The 22,558-nt window shown below is 37.2% G+C and overlaps 1 protein-coding gene across 1 annotated transcript in view; it reads right to left on the bottom strand.

Annotated features, from left to right (window-relative positions):
• Window positions 1-22,558, bottom strand: part of PIK3C2G (phosphatidylinositol-4-phosphate 3-kinase catalytic subunit type 2 gamma) — a 394,030-nt gene that overhangs the window by 150,225 nt on the left and 221,247 nt on the right. Inside the window, exons 20-24 of the mRNA XM_029205345.1 lie at window positions 13,832-14,012; window positions 11,209-11,316; window positions 6,341-6,433; window positions 4,748-4,877; window positions 419-555 (exon numbers count right to left, since the gene is read on the bottom strand). Coding sequence (XP_029061178.1) covers window positions 419-555; window positions 4,748-4,877; window positions 6,341-6,433; window positions 11,209-11,316; window positions 13,832-14,012 — 649 coding nt within the window. The remainder of the gene's footprint in view (window positions 1-418; window positions 556-4,747; window positions 4,878-6,340; window positions 6,434-11,208; window positions 11,317-13,831; window positions 14,013-22,558) is intronic.

Below are 22,558 nucleotides of genomic sequence, written 5' to 3'. Positions count from 1 at the left end.
ATTCCGCAAACATTGAAAGAATGAGGCATGAAAAAATAGAACTTGGAAGAAGAAATACATTGCAATGGAAGGAGGGAGATTTATAGAAAGTATAGGTTGTGTACAAATAGGCACAGGTAACATGAAGGAGGTAGTTTTCAGGAGCATCATCTCAGGTGAGATTGCTGTAAGGGAAGCCGCTGAGCAAAGAGAGTCTTTATTGATAGCCCAGAATTCCACCCAGAGGGAAAACCAGACACAGAAATTGTTATCTAGGTAATATACCATTTAAACTGTGTCATTATTACTATGCTGATGAATGAATGAATCAGACCTCAAGATGTACTTAATTTACTTTTTCATAAATCAGAATATCTAATGAGCCAGAGTATATCCTTATTTAAGTACATTATTTAAAATTTGCTGCAGAAGGACAAACCTTTTCATAATCCACCTTTAAATGGTTGTGCTGACTGAACCATTTTTTGATTGTATTTTCTTTCAGTGGTCCTATCAGTCCAGAATGGCGATGGATTTTCGCGAGGGTTATAGCATCGGGCACCATCTGCACCAATCCTGGTTGATAAGAAAGAGATTATGGAAATACTTCTTTCTTTACAGGATGAGGGATACTTAGGGAAGGCATCTTGATATAGGTAACAACATCAACAGTTGCCAGCACTACTTGGATTACCCTTTTTATTTCCCAACTTCTTCTCTGAAGGAGTTTTACCTAGATGGTATTGCTTCTAATTTTTCCTAAATCCTAGGGAGCGATGAGGCTACTTGTGTTTGGATCAGATGTATCAGAGCTGCTTTAATATTTTTTCTAGAACTACAGTAGAAAGCAAATCTAGATGGTCTCCTAGCGACCCCACTGAGTCAATAGAGCAGTGAATTAATTAACATATGGCTTGTGCATTCATTTACAGTTCAAGGGAGGACATTCAAACTTCTGTAACAAGCATATTTATAATGTAAGTGAATCAAATACAACCTCCGTGACAAATATTTCAAATATATTATAAAAATCAATGTTCAGGTTAATAAAAGCTTCACTGTTCAACGTTTCATTTCTAGGAGTGAACAGAGTAACTCTGCAGTGAACATGTACAGAACCACCTGCTTCTTCCTTCTCAGTCTGCATTAAAGTAAACTATGATAACAATCTTTTTAAGGGAGCATATATTGATTGAACTTCAGTAGGAGCTTTGCCCCACTAGCCATGCATCCATCAAGGCTTCTTTTCATTGTGTTCCTAAGGTTATTGGAATGTAAATATTTTCAAGCCTTCTGATTTTTATTCTGCACAGAACAGCAATTTAAACCCAGTATTTAAAATTCTCCCAGGACTAATGTCCACAAAACAACCTGTAATGCACAGTTCTATACATAAAGTCATTGAAAGAAATTAAAGTCTAGAATTTCTGATTTCCACAATCTTGACAACTGCAAGAGTTGAAAACACAAATGCCCAAAGGGACCAGGGACATAAACGTAACTATATGAAAAGAGAGAAGATTAAGTTTTAAAAATTGACTATTTCGTGGTCTACCTTAAAAATATTCAAATTAAACAACAAACAAGAAGATCACTGTAATGGTAAGCAAAACATTTCTCAGTGCTGGATTTGGCCAGAGGCAGCTGGTTGCAGGCTTAATCTCTCTCTCTCTCTCTCTCTCTCTCTCTCTCTTTTTTTCAGCCTTAATCCCTTAATATCCAATAGCCCAGCCCAGCCCAATCATGACCGTTAGGCATCTATTGATACACTGCCTTATTAGAAATAAACAAACATGGAAAGTGGGAATTGAATGCTGCAAAAATAACCTATTAAAATCTATTTGTTAAAAACAAAAAGAAAGAAGGAGATATAACATCCCAGATATAAATCCTGGACATATCTTTAATATCATAACACTTCTCCCTTCTCCCCCAACAGTATTCGGCTCTTGTGCTAGTTTTCTTGTGCTTATTAAGTGAGATAGCAAATGTAAAGCACTGCATTTAACAGTAATATAATTACTCTAAAAAGAGTAATATAATTCTACTTTCTAATCCTGAAATTTTCCCTCATTTTTCCAGTTCCTCCATTTAACACTTCCTAACACAAAACCACCTTCTACCTGGTTCCTGCGTGCCTCATTGCCACCTTGCATCTGACCATGCCCCAAATTAGGACTTAGATTACTGCACCCTTTAGATAGGGTGCTGTAGCAATGTCAGTTACTCCTCAGACCACATTTGTCTTCAGGGAGTTAATCATTGCTAAATCCCTAGCCATTTGCCATATCTTTCATTGTTGACTACCCAGAAAACTTTGCACCTAATTTATAACAATCGTGGTGGCTAAATTCTGCTCATTAATTAAAACCATAAATTACATTTCATACATTTTAAGCTAGTATGTATCACACACTTTTTAAATACTTCTAGCATAATTCTGTGCACAGTAATATGTGTGGCTCCATTCCCATAGCTCTCTAATGCAGATTCCTCAAAATTTAATGCCCATATGTATTACTTGGGGATCTTGTTAAAATGTAGGTTCTGATTTAGTAGGGTGGGAGTAGGGTCTGAGATTCTGAGTTTCTAACAAGCTCCCAGGTGATGTCAATGCTCCTGGTCCACAGGTCATACTTTAAGTAGCAAGGTTCTTAGGGACAAAACTTTTCAAGATGGTATCACACAAGGCAGTGGTTCTCAAAAAGGTATGCATGAGAAACTCCAGAGCAGCTTTTTGCAATCACTGAGACTTGAGCCTCAGTCCCCCACCCTCCGTCCCCTCCCCCACCCTCCCCAGTGAAGAGCCTGATATAGCATCCTGCTTGGGTCCTAGATATAGCTGCTCCAACTCTCCTAAGTAATTTTTATGTCCATCAAATCTGGAGCAAATTTAGAGCAATGAAATAAATCCTAAAGAATTTTTATCTGCTCTGATAATCTCTCCCAAAGTTCCTACAACATCATATACAAAGTAGTCATGAGAATTATAGTCAACAATAATGTTGATAAAGCCATGTAAACTTGTGGCCTGGAGTATACTCTCCTTAAGGGCAGCAGCCCTGTTTAGGTCATTTTAGTATTCCCTATCTTACTTTGTGACATTTCTTGAGGGATGTCAACAGTAGATATTCAATAAGCCTTGGAACCTGATTAAAAATGGAAACTAATCTCTTAAAAGAAGACATTTGCTTTAATGATCTCTATTTTTCTTGAAGAAGTATCTTTCCAGTACAACCTTACAAGCAAAGAAATTGTTGGTAGATAGCGGGAAAGAATAATTTGTCTGTCTTATGACATCTGTAACTTTGGGCAAGTCTAGAGTTATTTCTGCTGGATTATTTTATTAACTTTAAAAGTCTTAGCCTCCATTACTTCCTATGATTATAAACAGAGAAATGAGTAGATGGAATTGAAGAATTCCACTGAGGCTGGTGTTGTATTCAATTTCTGAAGAAAAAGTAATCCACGTGACACCAAAAAGCTCAGCTTGCTTCATCTAAGGTTTATTCTTACCCTTTGAACATATTAGGATATGAAAGAATTAGGTCATTTACGTGAGAAAAGGGAGAGAAAAACTCAAGGAATAATGATCTCAGAGTAGCAGTAATAAAAGACTTTTAGGAACTAGAACTTTAGAAGGAGTTCAGGAGTGGGATACTTGGCATGGAAACAAGGGCCCTATTATCAGAATCAAAGTAATTGGGCGGTATGGCTTTTAACAGTAGTCCTGAAGTATCCAATTGCAAGTTAAGCTAAGTAGGAGGTGCTTCCATGCTTAGTTTCCAAAATCTTGAGTCACAGTTGGCTGGGGTACTGAGCATCGCAGTGGGACCTCAGGAACTGGAGGGCCAGGCAATGACAGTTTCTCTTTCGAGATGATGGGTTTAAACTGTAGTTCTGTCTGAATTAAAAAAGAAAAAAAAAAAAAAAGACAACATAGTTCTAGGTCCCCTTTCCAGTTCTATGGTATTTTTATCCCTTTGTTTATGCAGATGCATCTGCTATAATTCATACTAATTAATTTAATGAAATGCTAAGTGGCAATGGCCCCATGTAAAAAAAATTATATGATATCCTAGAAATTATTTCTTCAATTCAGCATGATTGTAATTAAGTACAACTTTTACCTCTGATGTTTGAGTAATTATTAGGGTGGATCTTCAACATTATTTTCATTGAAAATATGTATAAATGTAATTATATTTCCATATTAGTGGCTTGGCTTTTATCAAGGAAGAGAAATGCTAAAGTATGCTCAAAGTTTGCATGAATGGTCATCTTTGACTGTTGATATTACACTTTACTCAAAAGTCTTTTAGAAACTGAATGCATGTTTATAATGTATTTAGAATTTTCAGAACTCCTTTAAGCATTTGCAACTTTGTAAATTTTGTGTTAATAGGCAACAATTGTATTTTTTGAATGAGTAGACTTTTCTATTATCAGCTTAGAAAAAGAGAAACAAATATGAGTTAATCATTAATGTAACTAACCCTTAAGGACACACAAAAGGATATTACAGTTAACATTTGAGTTGTCAAGAGTCCTAATTAATATCTAGAAGGACATTATGCTTTACATAAATCATTTTGGCTTATTGTTTTTGAAAATAATTCTTTGTAAAAAAGAAGAATGACCAGGTTTAGTTCTTTGGATTTTAAAATTTGTAATCTAAAATGAAAGCTGTGGCAACGCTGGGGGCATATTACTGATGAATGCGTGAGATAAATAATGTAAGTCAAACAGCTTTCTAATCTATACCGACCTTGGCCTTTTCCTGTGGATAGACATCTATAAATGATCATTTGCATATCCAGGCCCTCCTGCAGCCAAATATTGTCCATCACACGAATAATCTGCAGGACAAGCATATCCTGACGAAGATCATCTCCAGCCTGTTAAAAACAAAATTATAGACTCCGGGTTTCTACTTGAATTCTATTAAAGGCTTTCAAATATGGTATATGTCATTTCCTTCCTTGAATAATTTTCCAGCCTGACTTAGGGTGGTTTCAATTATTTTATTAGCACTAAGAATACCTTGTGTTCCTGCTGGAAGATCAAAGAAAATTAGAACTTTCTTTTAAATGATTACAGAAGCTTTAGCCATTAAATTAGAAGCTGCTTGGAATGTTGTTCCCTGATAATAATCTTTCAATTTATTATCCATGTGCAATGTCTTAACCTCAAAGTCTGGTGAAGAGAGGTTGGACGAATGTTTATGCAAATTTCAAACTCAGCCAAGTGAAATCTCTAAGGGAAACATTATTTGATGTACCATAAATTTATGCACTGATATACAGTTAGACTACCAAGAGCTTCTTGACTGGGAGTATAAATAGCACACATATAATTCATCAGACTTTGAATCATTGACTTCTCTTGTTATGAAGGCAGTTAAGAAGTTTTCAGAGTAAACAGCCTTTGATAATAATAAGAAATGATAAAGGGGTGTTTTTCTAGCATAGGTGAAGGACATGGAATATGTCCAAAGGGGAAGGGCAGTTCTATGCTTTTAACTAATAAGAGGCTTGGTTTTGAAAATGCTTTCTAAATTATATGCAGAAAACTATGCCAAGATGAGATTTTGTGTTCTTCTTTTTTCTTCATCAAAAATGCAGTGCCGGGGGAACATTAATGCTTGAGGTTTACACAGATCACAGCAAAAGTATAGATATGTTAATCATAATCTTCAAAACTAGTCAGAATCTAACAAAAATTCCACTCTGTGACCTTGTTGTCTGGTTTGGCTGAATAACTTATCAAATTTAACTGAAAGACTGGCAAATGCTTACTTTTTACTTACAGCTCCTTCTTCTGTCCCTTTTTCCTACTTGACTTTTACTCTTAACCTTTTACTCTATTGTCCCATGGGATTCATGACAAAGACTGATATGGCCCTTATTTATATTTTATTTAAAAAGAAGACAACAACCCAAATTACTAAAATAAGCAAGTGCTTACAGATAAGAATTTTATGCTAAATCGTGTCATTTGAGTTTCAGCTAATTTTGATTCGAACTTAGTATCTAGACCAAAGGAAGACTCTCCCCCTAGGAACTTTACCACAATTCTGCTTTCTGTATTACTCAAAAGTGATTGCATTATTTCATTTATTGAAACATACCTCCCGGAGTTTTGCACTGAAGATTCATTGGCTTTGAGCCAGTAATGTTTGATTTATTGCCAATCATAGTTTGGCATGTACTATAATTCTGTAAAAATGCAGAATCAAAAATAACTGGAATCTTCTGTGCTGCTGCCAGAGGAAAAGAGCTACAATAATTTCTTTTTGTGAGTAATAAATCAATAGTTCTACCAATGGAATCAATTTGATGTTTCAGGAGGGCTACTGTACCTTAAAAATGACGCTGATGTTTTTGCCCATTGGATTAGCATTAATGAAAGTAATCTTCAATGGCAAAGCATTAGATGTAAAATATGAACATGCCTATGGGACAAAAAGAAGAGAAAAATGGTGAGCAAAACAAAGCAAAAAGAACAGTTTCCTTGCAATCATGGCCCCTTGCAGAATTTGTTATATGAGCAAATGTAACACATATGAATAATTCTCACACTTTGGAACAAAGAAACATATTTCTTAAAAAAAAGACTTTAGTCTACCAACCAAAGCCTTTATTTGTAAACTAAAAATGCCAGCTTTTCGGCAGGTTGTAAATCTTCAACTACATTTTTTTCTCACTAAACAGTGATGATGTTTAGGGAGTTTAAATAAACTAAGTAGTATGTAGGTATTGTGCTTATGCTAGTTAGTTAATATCTAAAAGATGAAATCGCTATTTAAAAATATATATTTCCTTTTCATTCTTTCTGCCCTGCAGCATACTTTAAGGAAACATGCATATAGAATTAACAAAGACCTGAGTTCAAATTTGGACTCTGTAACTTATCAGCTGTAAGACCTTGGACAAGTTACTTAAATGTTTGTATCCCACTGTAAAACAGGGATAAAACTCCTACCTCACACATTTTTGTAATAGGTATATGAGCTAATGGATATAAAATACCTTTTACAGTGTCTGACACTAATCGGGTACTTCAAAAAGATTAATGCATTCTTTTTCACTTTTTGCTAATGAACATTTTCTTATCTTTACAAGTAACAGTACAACATATATTTCCTATTCTCGTTTCTTTCAATTATACTTTACATTTCTATTTTCAGTTTTATGATATCGACTACTGTCCATTATTTTCCTTTTATGTGCTTACAACTGTTTGAGTGTTAAAAGGCTATATGTCTTTAGGTTATTAGAGAGTTCATGTTGACAGCGAAAATTATTAAATCAATACTAAAGAAAGCAAAAGGACTCGATACTTTCAATTCATCAACTTAGTAAAATATGACATCAATATATTTTGAAGGATCAGTTTGAATATCATTATTTCTGATAAGTCTGAAATCAGTAGAAGTTGAGAGGAAAGGATCTATTTCTTAATCTGTCAACATAAATCTAACCTAATCCCTAAGCAAACAGAAACCCTTGTTTACTGAATCAATTTGAGTTTTATAGTAAAAGGATGAGGCTGCTTGTTAAGTAATGAATTCCCGCTGCAAGAATCAGTCAATCAGGGGACATATGACCTTCTGTCATGGTATTGAATTAGGAAACCCTGTATTAGGCCAGAGTCTAGATCAGTGGTTTTCAAATTCTCCTCATTCAATTCTGGGGGCTGGGGTGGGAGAGTGATGATCTCTTCGAGGTATGCCAAGTCCAGGGAAGAGACAAAGGGCTAAGAAAGGCTGAGGGCAAGGTTTAGCCCCTCTTCTCAATTATATCACTCAGCTATATTGCTTTCATTGCTTAATATTTTGGTTTTCACATGCAGTATATTTTTTGAGAGTCATGGCAAAAATACTATACATTTGACAGCTAGTACGCACAAAGCATTAACTATATGCTAATAGAAAGAGACACCATATCCACCTCTCATAGAGCCTGCAAAAGTTGGTATGAGTGTATACACGCATGCATTTCACAGCTGAATGAAGAAGCATTTGAAGAAGAGAGTCTTTCAGAGATGAGCTGAATTTGAAGATTGTGAAAGACATAGATTGGCAAACAGGTAAATGAAAAGGTTTGCTAGGTAGAAAAAGGTAAACAAGGACACCTTAGAGTAGAAGTTAAAAGTGGATTGGGATGGCCATAACCAAGAGATAGGAAAGAATGAATCAAAGTCTTGGAAGATATTTTATGTAAATGGTGAGATAAAAGATCTGGAATAGAGAAAGGAAGACAAGAAAAGCTAGAATGGAGAAAGGAAGATAGAAACTCTGGTCTTGAAAAGTGAAAATTAGTGAAATAGACTTAAAACAGTTTTTAAAAAGGAAAAGATACCTATTAGTAAATGAAATGTCTGGTCTTTACTTTCCCAGGAGGGGAGAAGGATTGCATTCAGTTATTCCCACTCTCTCATATGATCTACCCCTTAGTGAAACAGGAAATGGTCCATTGTGATTAGTGGTTCCAAGGAGAGACGGGGTGAGAATTCTTCTTATAAAGAAAGTTTAACCAGACCTAAGACCTTTGCTCTCTGTCTTGGAGACCCATGCTTTAAAGAATGGATTGAGCCAGGCCTGAGTACTTCTCCCTAGTGTAGTTTACTGATGGTGATTAAAATAGAATGCTGACTATACATGCAGGCTTTCCTACACTCATACATTCATGGGACTTCTCTCCAGAGTGAACTCTGATGCACGATAAGCTCAGTAATGACTTTCCCCAAATCACTGCATTTATCAGGTTTCTCCCCAGATGGGCTCTATGATGTACTGTAAGCTTGGTGCTATAAACAAAGACCTTACCATACTCACTACTACATTCATAGGACTTCTAACCAGTATGAATTCTCTGATACGTAATGAGGTATGAGTTTTGACTGCGTATTTTCCACATTTATATGGCTTTTGCTTGTGTGAAGTCTGTGATATAAAATAAGACATTTACTAGACTGAACATTTTGCCATGCCGCATTCAAAAGGCTTTTCTCTGGTATGAATTTGCTCATAGTCAACTAGTTGAGAGATCTGACTGAAGGCTTTTCTACACTGCCAACATGTATGTGCTTGTTCCCTGGCATGGAGGATCCAGTGTCAAACAAGACATATACTCTGACTGAAGGCCTTACTACATTCCTTACTGCCGTAAGGCTTCTCCCCAGTGTGAACTCTCTGATGGTCAGTAAGGTCTCTAACAGAACAGAGAGCGTTCCCACACTCGCTTGAACATGACGTTTCTCACTTGTGTGAAGTGTCTGACGCTGGAAAACGGTTCTACTCTGCATGAAGGCCTCACACTCGTTACACTCAGAAGGCCCCTCCCCAGTACAGGCTACCTGATGAGGAATGAGCAGGGAACGCGGAGTGAAGGCTTTAACACATTCATCACCTTGATGAGGTTTCTCCCAGTAATGGAGTCTCTGGTATTTATTGAGATGGGAGGAGTGATGACAAGTCTTCCCACACTCTCACATTCATAGGGTTTGTACCCTCAGTGGGTTCTCAGATGAACCACTGGCTGAGGGGTTTGTCTGAAGGTCTTACTACACTCATTACACTCCCAGAGGTTCTTTCCAGTATGGATCCTCTGATGGCCAACCAGATGTGGACTCTGACTAGAACTCTGCTGCATTTACTGCACCTTCCTATGTGATGTATGTCCCTTCAGACCTCCTCGTTGTTCAGCAGGACTGGAGGACAGACTAACATGTTCTGCAGGTGAGAGAGCATCACCCTCCACATCCGCCCTGCTCACTGCTGTATGCACAGGCACAGCTGACCAGAGCAAGTGGGACAAAGAGGTGGCTCTACTTGGGGCACTTCCCAGCCTCAGGGGAAGTGCCGATGGCTGCAGGTTGCTGTAGGGAAGGAGTGTGGTCCCAGCCACAGCACTATGGGTGATGACTCCTGAACTGGTGATGCCCCCGGCATGGCCTGCTCACCTGGACACTCAGAGCAACGATTCCCTAGAGCTGGTGCCCCACATCACCAAGGCCTGCACAAGCCACAACGCATACGTAATTTTCACCAAGGCCTGCACAAGCCACAACGCGTATGTAATTTTAATTGAAAACAATCTTTCTATTCCTTAAACAACAATGACAAACCAAGAAAGCAGAAGTAAAAAATAACATCTGGACTCAATGAACTATTGATATATTGTTCTTTCTACATTAAGATACTCTGTGTTTTTGAAATGTTTCCATGTATCTTTAGCATCAATCAGTGCATACTGCTAATGATTAAAAGGTCACACAATTTTTTTAAATCAGTGATGATTTGGATTTTAGCCCAGATAGACATATCTCAGTTTATAAAATTGATGCCTTATTTTGTTATTATTCAAAATACATCTATGCAGCATATCTGGAAAATTTGTAGGGTGTCTTTGCAGCAGCAAAATTGTAAAGGTGACAGTATTAAGCTTCTAGTAAAACTTTTTCTATTCATACTAATGGTCTGATTTTTCTCCTAATTATTAAATTTGTTTTTCTTGACTGTATTCCGACTTTAGTGAAGTAACACTTATTGTGCTTGCATGAGAGTTTAACCTCTTCATTTTAAAAATCTCACTTATCAATCCTCTTTATTAGAGTCTTCTACTCTTGGACTTTTGAGAAGGAATATAATAAAGCTCATGGAGAAAGAATGATTCTAAGTCAGAGAAGGGTGGCTGATAGAGACTTAGGAAGAGAAGGAGTTTGTGAGTACAATGCCAGGAAGGGCTTTCCAGGCATGAGTAAAATCACAAACATATCATATGGCACAGTGACTCATAAGCATCAACGAATTTTAAATTGAATCAAAACTGAGATGTTATAGCTAATGATATACTAGTGTCCTAGGCATGAGCATGTACATAATCTAAATAAGCATGAAATTAAACCAGCCTGCATGGGGTCACAAAATCAACCATTGTGAATAAGTCAAGAAGTCAATTCAGTGAGAAGTGCCTTCATTTTTTTCCACTGAACTGTGGTTAGTGTGTTCCTAAACCAATGAAATATCTGATGAGGTTAATGTGATACCAACTGGTCACAGTGCATCAAATAGAGCACACACAGTTTGGATGGGACTCAATTACATTTTTCTTAAATAATTGCAATGATAATTTATAAATTGTTTTTGCCATTTCAGAAACATCCAATGAACTAAACAATACAAAATAAAAATACTCAACTTATCTACTGAATATGTTGACTTACATCTCCATCAATTCCCTTTATGCATAGGGCAGGGTTCAGAGGAAGGTGACAGGTATTTGTACACTGAAAGAATTCTTCTAGTCTGCCAAGTTCTTTCTTCAGTACCTCCTGTGAAAAATCATTAGAAGAAGCATCTTCAAAACTGAAAAGAACTGGACTTTTCCTTCAAGTTATAATTTTCTTTTGTTGATTAAATAAACTCCTTAATTCAGGGGTTGCACACTTGGGTGCTTTGGGGTCAGGTGGGTGATGTAGCCACATATGAGGAGGCAGCAGGCTAAAGACAATAGGGAGTACTGGGGAAAATGGGGAAGTAAAGATTGCATGTCCTTTCTGAAGAACTTTAAATTCAATTAAAACCCAAACCAAAACAAAGCACTGTTCTGTTCAAACGAAGCACGATGGATTGGACTTGACCTGTAACCCACCAATTTGCAACCCCTGCTTTAAGTAACTATTAACATGATCCATTTATCATAATTCCCTGAAATCTTAGTTTGTAACTCTCAAGGTTTACACTTAATAGTATAATACTTTTAAAAAAAATTTACATAGAGTAGGAGACAAAATAATGACAAAAAAGATAATTATAGACCATTGATAAATGTCAGAAGCAGTAATATACATGAACAAATCGTTTACTAAATGTCAATAAGTGTATTTCTGATACTTGACTCACTCCCTTCCATAGTCCTCTGTGCATGTGGAAGGTCTGAGACCACAAATGACACCTTTAGAATTGTGTATCCCCTGACACAAAAAAGGAGAAAAACAATAATTCAGAAATAATAATAATTCAAAATTTAAAAAAACTCCTTTTAGCCTACTTTGAAAACTGTTTAAGCCCAATTTTAAAAATGAGGATATCAGATTAATAGTGTTTAACTAACTCTCAAGAGTTTCTTAGCTCTTACTCCGGATTCACTGCCAAATAATAGAATCTACTGCTCCCAGAATCCAGCAAAACAAGGTGGAGAAATGAGGCCAAGCTCCACAATGGCATTCTTTTTGTCTTCCTCTTTTGTCTTTTCTATACCTCGATTTGCCGGAAGAGCACCATGGAGGGGAACCTCTGCTCTCTTTAACTAAAATCTCTTCACTTCATATAGTTAGGTTTAACTGGGCTTTAAAAAAAAAAAAAAAGAAAAGAAAAAAAGCTTACAGTAACTTGTGAGAAATTATAAATGCTTCTCCCACCTCTTTCTTTTTCTCTTTCTATTTTCACGTGAAGAGGTGTTATCACAAGAGCAGCCAGTCAAGGTGAGAGAAATGCATTTATCTGAGAGAATAATGTCAGTATCACTGGAACGTGATGTAAATAGTCAAAAAGGCACTGTACTAACTGCAGCATGCATCTTAAATACATGAGGGATTTTGAAACATAAGAAATAAAGACTAAACCTATACACAAATTTTGTAAATTTTAAGCCAAATTTATTTTACTTGCTTTCAACTTTTTGTCTACCATTAGAAAATAATTAATGATTTTGCAGTAATATGGAGAAATCATAGAACTTTTTTTTTTTTTGCATTGCCTATCATGTTGCTAGCCTTAAGGCTCTTCTGTGCATACAGAGTTTATATGTCTCCCATTTAAAAATAAAGTCCCTGCTTATACTTTTTATTTTCCAATTTCTCCTAGGTAGGTGAAGTAGCATAGCTTCTGGCATTACTACCAAATGAAGTGACTTCCAGCAAGAAAAATCTTGTGCTAGGAAAAAATTCTGGGACCCTTTGCCTATTTTCATATCATTTGGTTGAAAAGTCTTGTTGATTTTAAACAGTGGGTGGAGAGAAACTATGAGCTCCCTTAAGAACAATATTCATGTTTTAGGCATCCTTCTATCCTTAACTCCTAGTCTGTAGTAAGTACTTGTTATTGAATGAGATTCTTAATACAGTGAATACAGTCCACTACCTCCCTACATCTAGAATGTTGAACTTAAGAGAACCTACTTAATGATCTGTATCAGTGAAGGGAACTAGTAATGCAGTTAATTAAAAAGAGCAAGTGTTCTTCCATTAGAGCAAGAAAACGAACAGCCAGATCCATTATTATAATCAGTGATGAAAGAGGCACAGTATTTTGACTATCATCCATGGATGTTAGAATAAAAGTATTATTCAATACTATCCACACCACTATTGATTTCTTTCACTTAATGCACTTAATTTGTTGTGGAAAAAAAAAGTCTTTAAAAATGTGACTTTGATCAGTGCAGTGTGAGAAAAATCTAGACCTAGATTTTGTACCTTGGACAAGGGTGCTCTGAAAAGTCCCCTTGTGTACTTCTTCCATGAGTCTGAACTGTGCTGCCTTTTTGAGTAAATTACTTCATTCGGTCATTTTAATCAAATTGCCTTTAAATTGGTCTTTTGTCAGGTACTGTCTATGCTACATGGCTATTTAGATCAAAAAGTCATGTCCTGGTGATAGATATTATCATTAACATTAGGATAGTAAATTGAAAAAAAAACTTGATCAAAAGAATTGATTTAAGTGTCTTATGACAAAGTGTAGTCAAGGAATTTACCTTCTGTGTTATGAAATTCAAAGTTAATTGAACCAGGTTTAAGAAATAAAACAAAACTTTATTACATGAAGATTGATTTTGCAACAAACCTGTCTTTGAGGGTCACTGGCAGATTTGACTTTTTCACCAATGTCTCCCAGAATTTTGATGAGTTTCTGTTCCTTGGAAAACTCATCACTCAAGGCTTTTCCTGCACAGAATTGGAGAGCAGCCAATAGCTTCTGATACCAGCTTTTAAAATAAGCTTCATTCTGTGCATCCTTTAGCAGCCTGAAGGAGAGAAAACAAATTCTTGTATCTAAAGCTGATTTTTAAAACACCTCTAGCAGGAACAATAAGTGTGTTTCAGACTAATCTGTATGTGGTGGCTTTGGGCAGTTTAACAGGCCAGGCTGGGGAAAATGTTGTTTATTTGTTGGCAGTCATCATTTCACCTGATAGTTAATGAGATTCCAAGAGTGAAGAATCAATAAGAGACCTTCCTTTCCTCATTTCAGTTCACAGTGCACTTTTTCCTCTTTCAGGCTTCTTAAATTCTATAGCAAGTACTTATCTTAAGAGCATATATTTGACTTCTTATTAAAATACATTTTAGAAATGGTATTTATTAGTCACTACACTATATGGCAACCTAACCATCAACCCCACATTCTTCTGCTTTTCTTCAAAAAATAATGTCTCCACACTGTCACATACGTTAAGTATTGCTCTTTCTTCCAACACCTCCCTTTGATTACCTGGAGGAAGATATTGTAAAGGCAAGAGCATGGTTTTTGTTTTCAGGCACTTCTGGATTCAAATCTCAGCCCTACAACTTACAAGTAAGTTAGGCCAGTTACTTAACCGGGCTGAGGTTAAAATAAAGAAATAACTCTGACTCCATAGAACTGTATGGAATATAGAATAAGCTAATGCTATTCTAATTTGAAAGGGCTTAGCACAAAGTATGTACTAGTAGTCAAAAAACATCAGTTTATCTGTATCCTGCAGCCTCCCCAAGCCAGCTTCTGTCACTGTCTGGCAGTCTGCTTGTATCATGAACACGGGAGGCATAGAACAAAAAAAGGGAAGGATACTTCGCTAGATAATGGAGCAGTGACAATTATTTGATTACGCTTTCTGCCATGTGACAATTTCTATTGCCTTGAAATTAATTCCAACACGCTTAAACTTTACTTTTTATTATGCCCTAAAACACTGAAAATAAAAGACTGATTCCCTTGAATGTTAACCTCTCTTTGATTCTTTAATTCTTGTCTCTAATCTTCTTCTCTTCTGAAAAATAATTATCATTCAAAGGACTAGAAGAAAGTTATTGTGAGAATGAAATATTGAAAAAAGAAGGATTAAATGCCTAGCAGCCAAAATATATATAGATGAGTTTCATTCTGCATTCCTAATTTTGCATCTCTGCCCAATATGTATTGTGCTACAGAGACTCTAAGAAACACATTATTTTCATTTGTTCTATGTTCTCTGCTCCTACACATCTGAGTTAAAAAATTAATTGAATGAGGGCTTCCCTGGTGGCACAGTGGTTGAGAATCTGCCTGCTAATGCAGGGGACACGAGTTCGAGCCCTGGTCTGGGAGGATCCCACATGCCGCGGAGCAACTAGGCCCGTGAGCCATAACTACTGAGCCTGCGCGTCTGTGCTCCGCAACAAGAGAGTCCGCGATAGTGAGAGGCCCGCGCACCGTGATGAAAAGTGGCCCCCGTTTGCCACAACTAGAGAAAGCCCTCGCACAGAAACGAACACTCAACACAGCAAAAATAAATAATAAATAAATTAATAAACTCCTACCCCCAACATCTTCTTTAAAAAAAAAAAAATTAATCGAATGAACCTGGCTTTTTTTTTTTTTAGGTAAGGGCTTGTTCCCTTGTCATTGTTACAAAGCCCACTTATCTCCTAGCACCTCTTTTACTTTACCAAAGGAAATATAATAATGCTGGAAAAATGCTGGAAAGCATTAAAAAACAAAAATATCCTCAAGGGTCTAAAGATGTATTGATGGAAAATATAATCCATATATAATTATACCTTCAATGTAAGAAGAATAGTCGACAATGAAAAGTTTTCCAACCCACCTCTATGGTGAGATTTTTGAAATGTCAGATGCAATAAATGTATCACACCATTATTTGGAGGCTCTAAGAAAACGAGTGTTATGTGATTATGAATTGGAAAGCCCCAAAGAAAGCATCCACATCTGAAACTTCAAGGTATTTTATGCAGAATTATACCTCAGAGATTTTCACAGTGTTTTGAGGACTTTGGTAATATACCATTGTACAGTCTACTTGGTTTTCAGTGGACGTAGGGAATTGATGGGTAGAGTATTTCTATATCCCGTATCAATGCTTGCCAGCATTTTCATACACTTTGAATACTGAGTTACTTGTTTTTAAAGATATTTAAAACCTGTTCTGGTACATAAATATAACTCTATAACCACCTGACTGCTATACACATGATAAAAGGAAAGGTTATTCTGCACAAAGTCAACTTTTTACTAAAATTCTTAAAGAAAATATATATTTTAGGGGTGGGGAGTCATAGGAATTGTCAAAATTATCTAATTAGTATTCCTAATACTCAATTCTTATTCTATGAGAAATGTATTTGCTTCTCTCATGAGCAGCTGATTCAAGGAGGGAAAAAAAATCAGTCTGATTTCTTGCTCAAAATAAAACAGAGCAGGGGAGATTTGCAGAGAGAATATGTGACTGTGTTTTAAAAAATTTAAAAGTGAAGAAAACTCAGTGTATTCCATTGTGATTATTTTCCTTATAGAACATACCTCATGCAAACTCTCATTCCTGCCATTATGACATGCTCTCCTGGTGAGATTTGGTTCAAGCTCTATGGCTTTTTATCCAACTTTAAAGTTTTTTACAAATTGCAGAATTGAAATCATACTGTGTTATAGATGACCACGAGAGGTCAGTTAGTCTATTCCTGTGTCTTTAGGCACAGTCACTTTAACTGATGAGAGAAATTAATATGTCCTTTAATTTTAATCAATTCAGAGAAATTTGGACTATACAGTTTTGGGTGGAGAGTTAGCCAATTCTACGTCAATGACCTTCACCAGCAGGAAGTGGTTAAAACCCTCATGTGGTAGTTTTTACCCCTTGCCTCTGTTTGTTAAGACTGTGGAAAACAGCTAGCCACTTTCCCTTAAGCATTAAAGAAACCCTTTTCATAAGGCACTGTCACTGGGAGACACTGAATTGCTTATGCCAAATTCAAAAAAAAAATCTTTATTTTAGGTTCAGGTCAAGGGACTGAGAAATATGAAGTAAGACTTGGTGTTGAAAGATTGGGCTTTTAAGATACAGACGATGTGACCACATACAAACTGTGAGGTAAATCTCAAAATGTCAGAGACCTGTTTATCCTAGTGTATGCGAGATCCAGGAATGGTTCAACTTGATATTATTATTATTATTATTTATTTTATTTTTTTTTTTGTGGTACGCGGGCCTCTCACTGTTGTGGCCTCTCCCATTGTGGAGCACAGGCTCCGGACGCGCAGGCTCAGCGTCCATGGCTCACGGGCCCAGCCGCTCCGAGGCATGTGGGATCTTCCCAGACTGGGGCACGAACCCGCGTCCCCTGCATCAGCAGGCGGACTCTCAACCACTGTGCCACCAGGGAAGCCCAACTTGATATTATTTTGTATAGGTGTCTTATGGACTGTAAGTAATGACAACATTAAAATGAGAATAAATGCATAAAATCTAGCTGATTAAAGGTAAGGGTAGTGTGGAGTATGAGAGGCAAAAAGCAAGAAGAGAAGCAAACATAACCCAGGTGACTGAGCATATTTGTTATAGGATGTCATAAAGGCATTTGCCTAAATTAAGGAGCTAGTGGTGGACTCAGATACACAAACCCCAGCTAGCATGAAACGGAGATTTTCCTTGGAAATAAGAGCTTTTCTCCATTTCTTCATGCACAAAGTGCTTCTGATCCCATGATGAGTGACTTGCTGGAGGCCCAGGAAAAGTACAGATAGGTCTCATTTCATCAGTCTACCAGCAGGACAGAACAGACTAATCATGGCAACCCAGCCCTCCTTGCCTCATGACTCCCTTCAGTGTAGCTCTTAATTTTAATTCTCAACAGCACAATATCCCACAAATTAGGGCTTGCCTTAAATTTTTTACCCTCTTGTGTATTTCTTGTGAGTGAAGAGGGGGAAACAACATCCAGAAGAAAACTGAGCTACACGTGAAGATGAGTGATTTCAGGTCACTCCAGGACCTCCCCTATCCATTTCCTCTATTGGTGGCTACTTTATGGGGAGTAAGATGTGTGACCCAGTAGACCAGGTCTTAGTGAGCACAGGTGGATTTTAAAATGTGACTTCTTCAAGTGTATTTATAACCCTGGGACATATAAAGGCTGAAATCCAATACTTGATATGGAATTTTTAATTTTAAGGTTTCAATAGTGTGTTAAGAAGTGAAAAGCATATATCTCTTTAGCCTTTACAACTTTATTTTACTTCTCATTGGTTGAGAGATTTACTTAATATTTCCCTAAACTGAGGAACTTCATACATTTTATTGTCTTGCAAAGATAACTGTTTCCTATGACTAGCTCATTTTTAGAATATTGATTTGCTCTTTCAGAAATATAGCACCGAACTTCTTTTGAATTTTGTATATAAGGAGCATTACATGGTCCAAGTCTGCAGAAATGTGATTTCCAATCAATAGTTATTTTGCAACATGTTTGTCAATAAGCCACTTTGAAACAACTTGAATATAAAACAATTAAAAGGGAATAAATTCAGAAAATAATGAAATCCATACTCTAGAGATTTTATACATTTTTAGAACACTTAAATATATGAGACGGGCCCTTAAGGTATGTAACCGACTTAATTTTATCCCCATATTTCAATTTATATATCTAATATTTATTACCACCTCAAAAACAGTAATTCAGAATGTTACAGTTCATACTTATGATTTTTCCATTGTGTTCACATTATGTGGTAGATTGATTTTTCCCAACTCCATGCTTTCTTCCCTGAAGCTTATACAACCACACTCTGCTCTGTGACTTCCAGTGCCTCCCCAGAGGCAGCATCTACTTCTCCACCCCTTGTCTGGATTGGCCATGTGACTCACTTTAGCCAACAGGATGCGACTGGATAAAATGTATGCCCAAGTCCATGGGGATGCTTTAAATGTGCTCTCATGGATTGGTCTGCTCTCCTGTACTTCTGCTATCTGTCACAAGAACAGCATGTCCCTGCTGGGGGATGTTCCTTCAGTGCTGGAATGAGAGCTGAGCATTGCTGTGAGGAGTCCAGTGCAGCCAAGCAGAAGTACAGCAAGTCTGCAGCCTGCATGCTGCATACGTGAGAAAGAAGTTTTTTTTTGCTGTAAGCCACTGAAACTTTGGGGCTATTTGTTGCTGTGGTAAAAATTAATGAATATGCCAAGTTTCATATTATTTCTTTTTCCCTTTTCTTTGTTTTTGTTTTCATTTGTTTGTTTGTATTGCCTTTAGAATATGGAGCACATTTTTTAAACCTCCCCAGTGTTAGCCCTGAGGATACTTTGGGGCAAAACTAATTACTGAAAATAAAAGTCATCTGGAGACAAGTCTGGTGAATTAGATGGGTGATCAATTTGAGTATAACATTTTAGATCAAAAAAACTATAAAAGTAATAAAAATGGCTTTCTTCTATGGATCCTAAAAAGCCCCAAAGTGTATTTCAAAAACGGTTTGATCTGGTTCATTTGGACATGTATATTATGTTATACTGCTAAAATTTTATTATTTTGTTACACTAACATTCTCTTTGACTCATTTAAAAGTGTGAATAGGCTTATGTACCATCTGCTGTCTGTCCAGCCAAGTGTTTGAGTATCTAATAGGAAATTCTTTCTGAGTAAAAATGCACTAATGAGTGCAATAGGGCAATAGCAAGTCTTTTTTTTAAAGACTTATATAACACAGGACTAGACAAATCTAACACATTACCAGACAAAGGGTCTGATGGCTGAGGGCAGTGAGGGAGGTAGTACACCTGGCAGTTTGGGAAACTGAGCTCTGCTCTAATGGTAACAGCTGAAAGACTAAGATGGCTAAATACGGAGGGGATCAATGGTTTTGGACAAGGAAGCATCTATCTATATCAGCATGTTTAATGGAACTCCCTTTACTGCCCTGGAGTTGGCTACCAAGACCCAAGATTAAAGAAAAGAGACAACAGGTATCCTATGTTTTAAGAATAGCCAAAGAAACAACTGGAAGTCAGAGAACTCTTAGAGGTTTATTGGGAGATGGCCAAAATGGCTATGATACACCAAGTGTTATCTCCCCTCCTGGACCTTAGTATATATTTGCAAGTGGGGGTGAAGGAAAGGGCTGTTTGAGAGTCATGAGTCATCAACTTAGTGAGGGATAGAGTGGATCCGCTACCCCCACTCATCCTTGCAAAGTCCAGTAAGGAGGGAAGCTCAAAGATACCCATTGATTCAGATGTGTGCAAGAATGGGAGACTATTGCCTCATTCCCAGGTTAGATTTCTGCTCTAAAAGAGGGTTTGTTGAAAGACAGGATAGCAAAGGAGCAGCCTGCATTTTTGCACCCTAACTGGCCAAGCAAGGATGTGTGAATTTCTCAAGGTTCAAATAAACACATGGAAGTAATTAAATGTGATCCACTCCTGTGTAGGAAGAGGTTGAGCCAAAGGCAGATCTCCTGGTGGGAAGTCCTGCAAGGCTACCCAAGGTACGCACTCAGATGAGGTAGCCAGCTTTGACAGTGAACCCAGAGCGGGCCTTGATGTAAAGCCAGAGACCACAGACAGGGGATTGTACTTGCTTGCCTCAACAAGTGTGAGGGTCACTTTCCTCTTTCTCTTTCTTTCCCACTCCAAAGTCAAGAAAAGCTAGAACTAAAAGACAGAGAGAGAAGAGGAATGAAACAGCAGACAATATTCTCCCCACCACAAGTCCCCCAAGCTAAAGCTTGGCTGGTGCTGGAGAATGGGGAGGAGGTATGTGTCAAACAGGAGAAGAAAATAGAGTTTTAAATTGGACAAAAGTGGTGAAGAGTTTGTTATCTAAAAGTGACCAGGAAACTATGGAATCTACCCTGGTTTTAATTAGAAAATGTAAAATGGCAAAAGTAGTATTTTTAAAATAATAAAAACTTTTATTGGAGACCTACCAATACCAAGCTCAGCCAATTTAAAGAAAACTAGGTGAGACCGTTAAACATCTACAAGTCAGTGCAGGAAGAAATACAGCTTCAGAAAATGCACTGATTGCACTGCACGAGAGAAAAAGCTTCAACATGCAGAATAAAAACTGGGGAATCTTGCTCCCCAGATCTTCAGAGAGTTGGCTGAGATTTGTCTTTTTGCCTTTCTTCATCCCCGGGCAGCCACTCACTGCTCTTATAGAGCACTGCCGATTCTGGCTTCATTTGTGGATGATCATTGTTAAGCACAGAACTGTGTTCAAGAAATCAAAGTTGTTTCATCAAGAAATAGGTTATTAACACTGAATATATGTGGATATATAGGTATATATTTACTATTATAATTGATACTTTATCATCATATCAAAATCTTTAACAGTTATGACCAGTTGCATAGTTAATTATAAGCTTAAATGGTATTTTTCTGAATGAAAACTAGCCATAGATGGTACCCAGTTTGCGTACACACTTGTAATCAGGATGACTGTTACACTGCAGTGTTGCTCTCCTAGGATCATCTGGAAGCTATGAAGGAAAAAAAAACACAACTATGCTGAGCAGGTAAGTTTCCCTGAATAAGATTCTTAAATCTATAATTAGGAATCAGAGCCTGTTCCCACTCATCTTGCTGAGGGATATAGTCAATTTGGGAGATACAGGTAAATAAATAAAACTCTTTCCAATCCACTCATATGTATTCGAATGTTCACATGTTTAATATACTGAATGATGTGACATCAGAGAGCAGAAACTCTCTTCCTCCTCTCATTCCAACACACACTTCTGCTTAGGGTAAGTGATTTTATTCAAATCATTTTCCTTAGCTTAGCACCAAGCTGTGAATGGCTATCAGTGACCTCTCTCATCCCCTACTGTTATACTCCTTAAGTGCTTACTAGCCCTAAAACAAAACAAAGCAAAACAGGTGGAATTTTGGCCCTGGGCACACTTTAGAAGAGATAGCTTTCTATGAGACCCTCCTGTGATGCCTTTCCCTTTTTTCTCATTCTGGTTTTATCCCCTCCCTGATCCCCAAGAATCTCTCAGATCCTGCCACTCTTCCTTTGCCAAAAGCTCCACCTAGCTCTGCTCTCTCCTGTTGTGTCCTGGGATCCCAATTAGTCCTTGTTTTTCTTACTCGAGTCAAACACATGTCTCTCACTGTAAATTACACTCATATCCTCAGAGAATAATATTACATTAGCATAGAGCTGAACCCCATTTTGAGATAATCCCTCCCACCCGTGACATTTATTAGGTGAGGAAACTGAAAGATTAAGAGACCTGCCTAAGGTCCTTAGGACTAGAACCCTCAGTTCTTAACCACTGCTCCAGGCACTTTCCACAGCACCATATTTTGTGTCTGTTATGGACCAAATGTTTGTGTCCACCCAAAATTTGTATGTTGAAGCTCTAATTCCCAATGTGATGATACTGGAGTTGGAACCTTTGGGAGGTGATTAAGTTTAGATAAGGCCATGACAGTGGGGTCCTATAATTAGATTATTGCCCTTATAAGAAGAAGAGACTGGAGCTCTGCCAGGTGAGGACACTGAGAAGGTGTCCAGCGTCCATCCC

This window comes from Monodon monoceros, unplaced genomic scaffold (genome assembly GCF_005190385.1).
Source record: "Monodon monoceros isolate NGI ecotype Baffin Bay Population unplaced genomic scaffold, NGI_Narwhal_1 Super_Scaffold_6, whole genome shotgun sequence".
Classification (NCBI taxonomy): domain Eukaryota; kingdom Metazoa; phylum Chordata; class Mammalia; order Artiodactyla; family Monodontidae; genus Monodon; species Monodon monoceros.
This window is presented reverse-complemented; position numbering and strand designations above follow the sequence as displayed.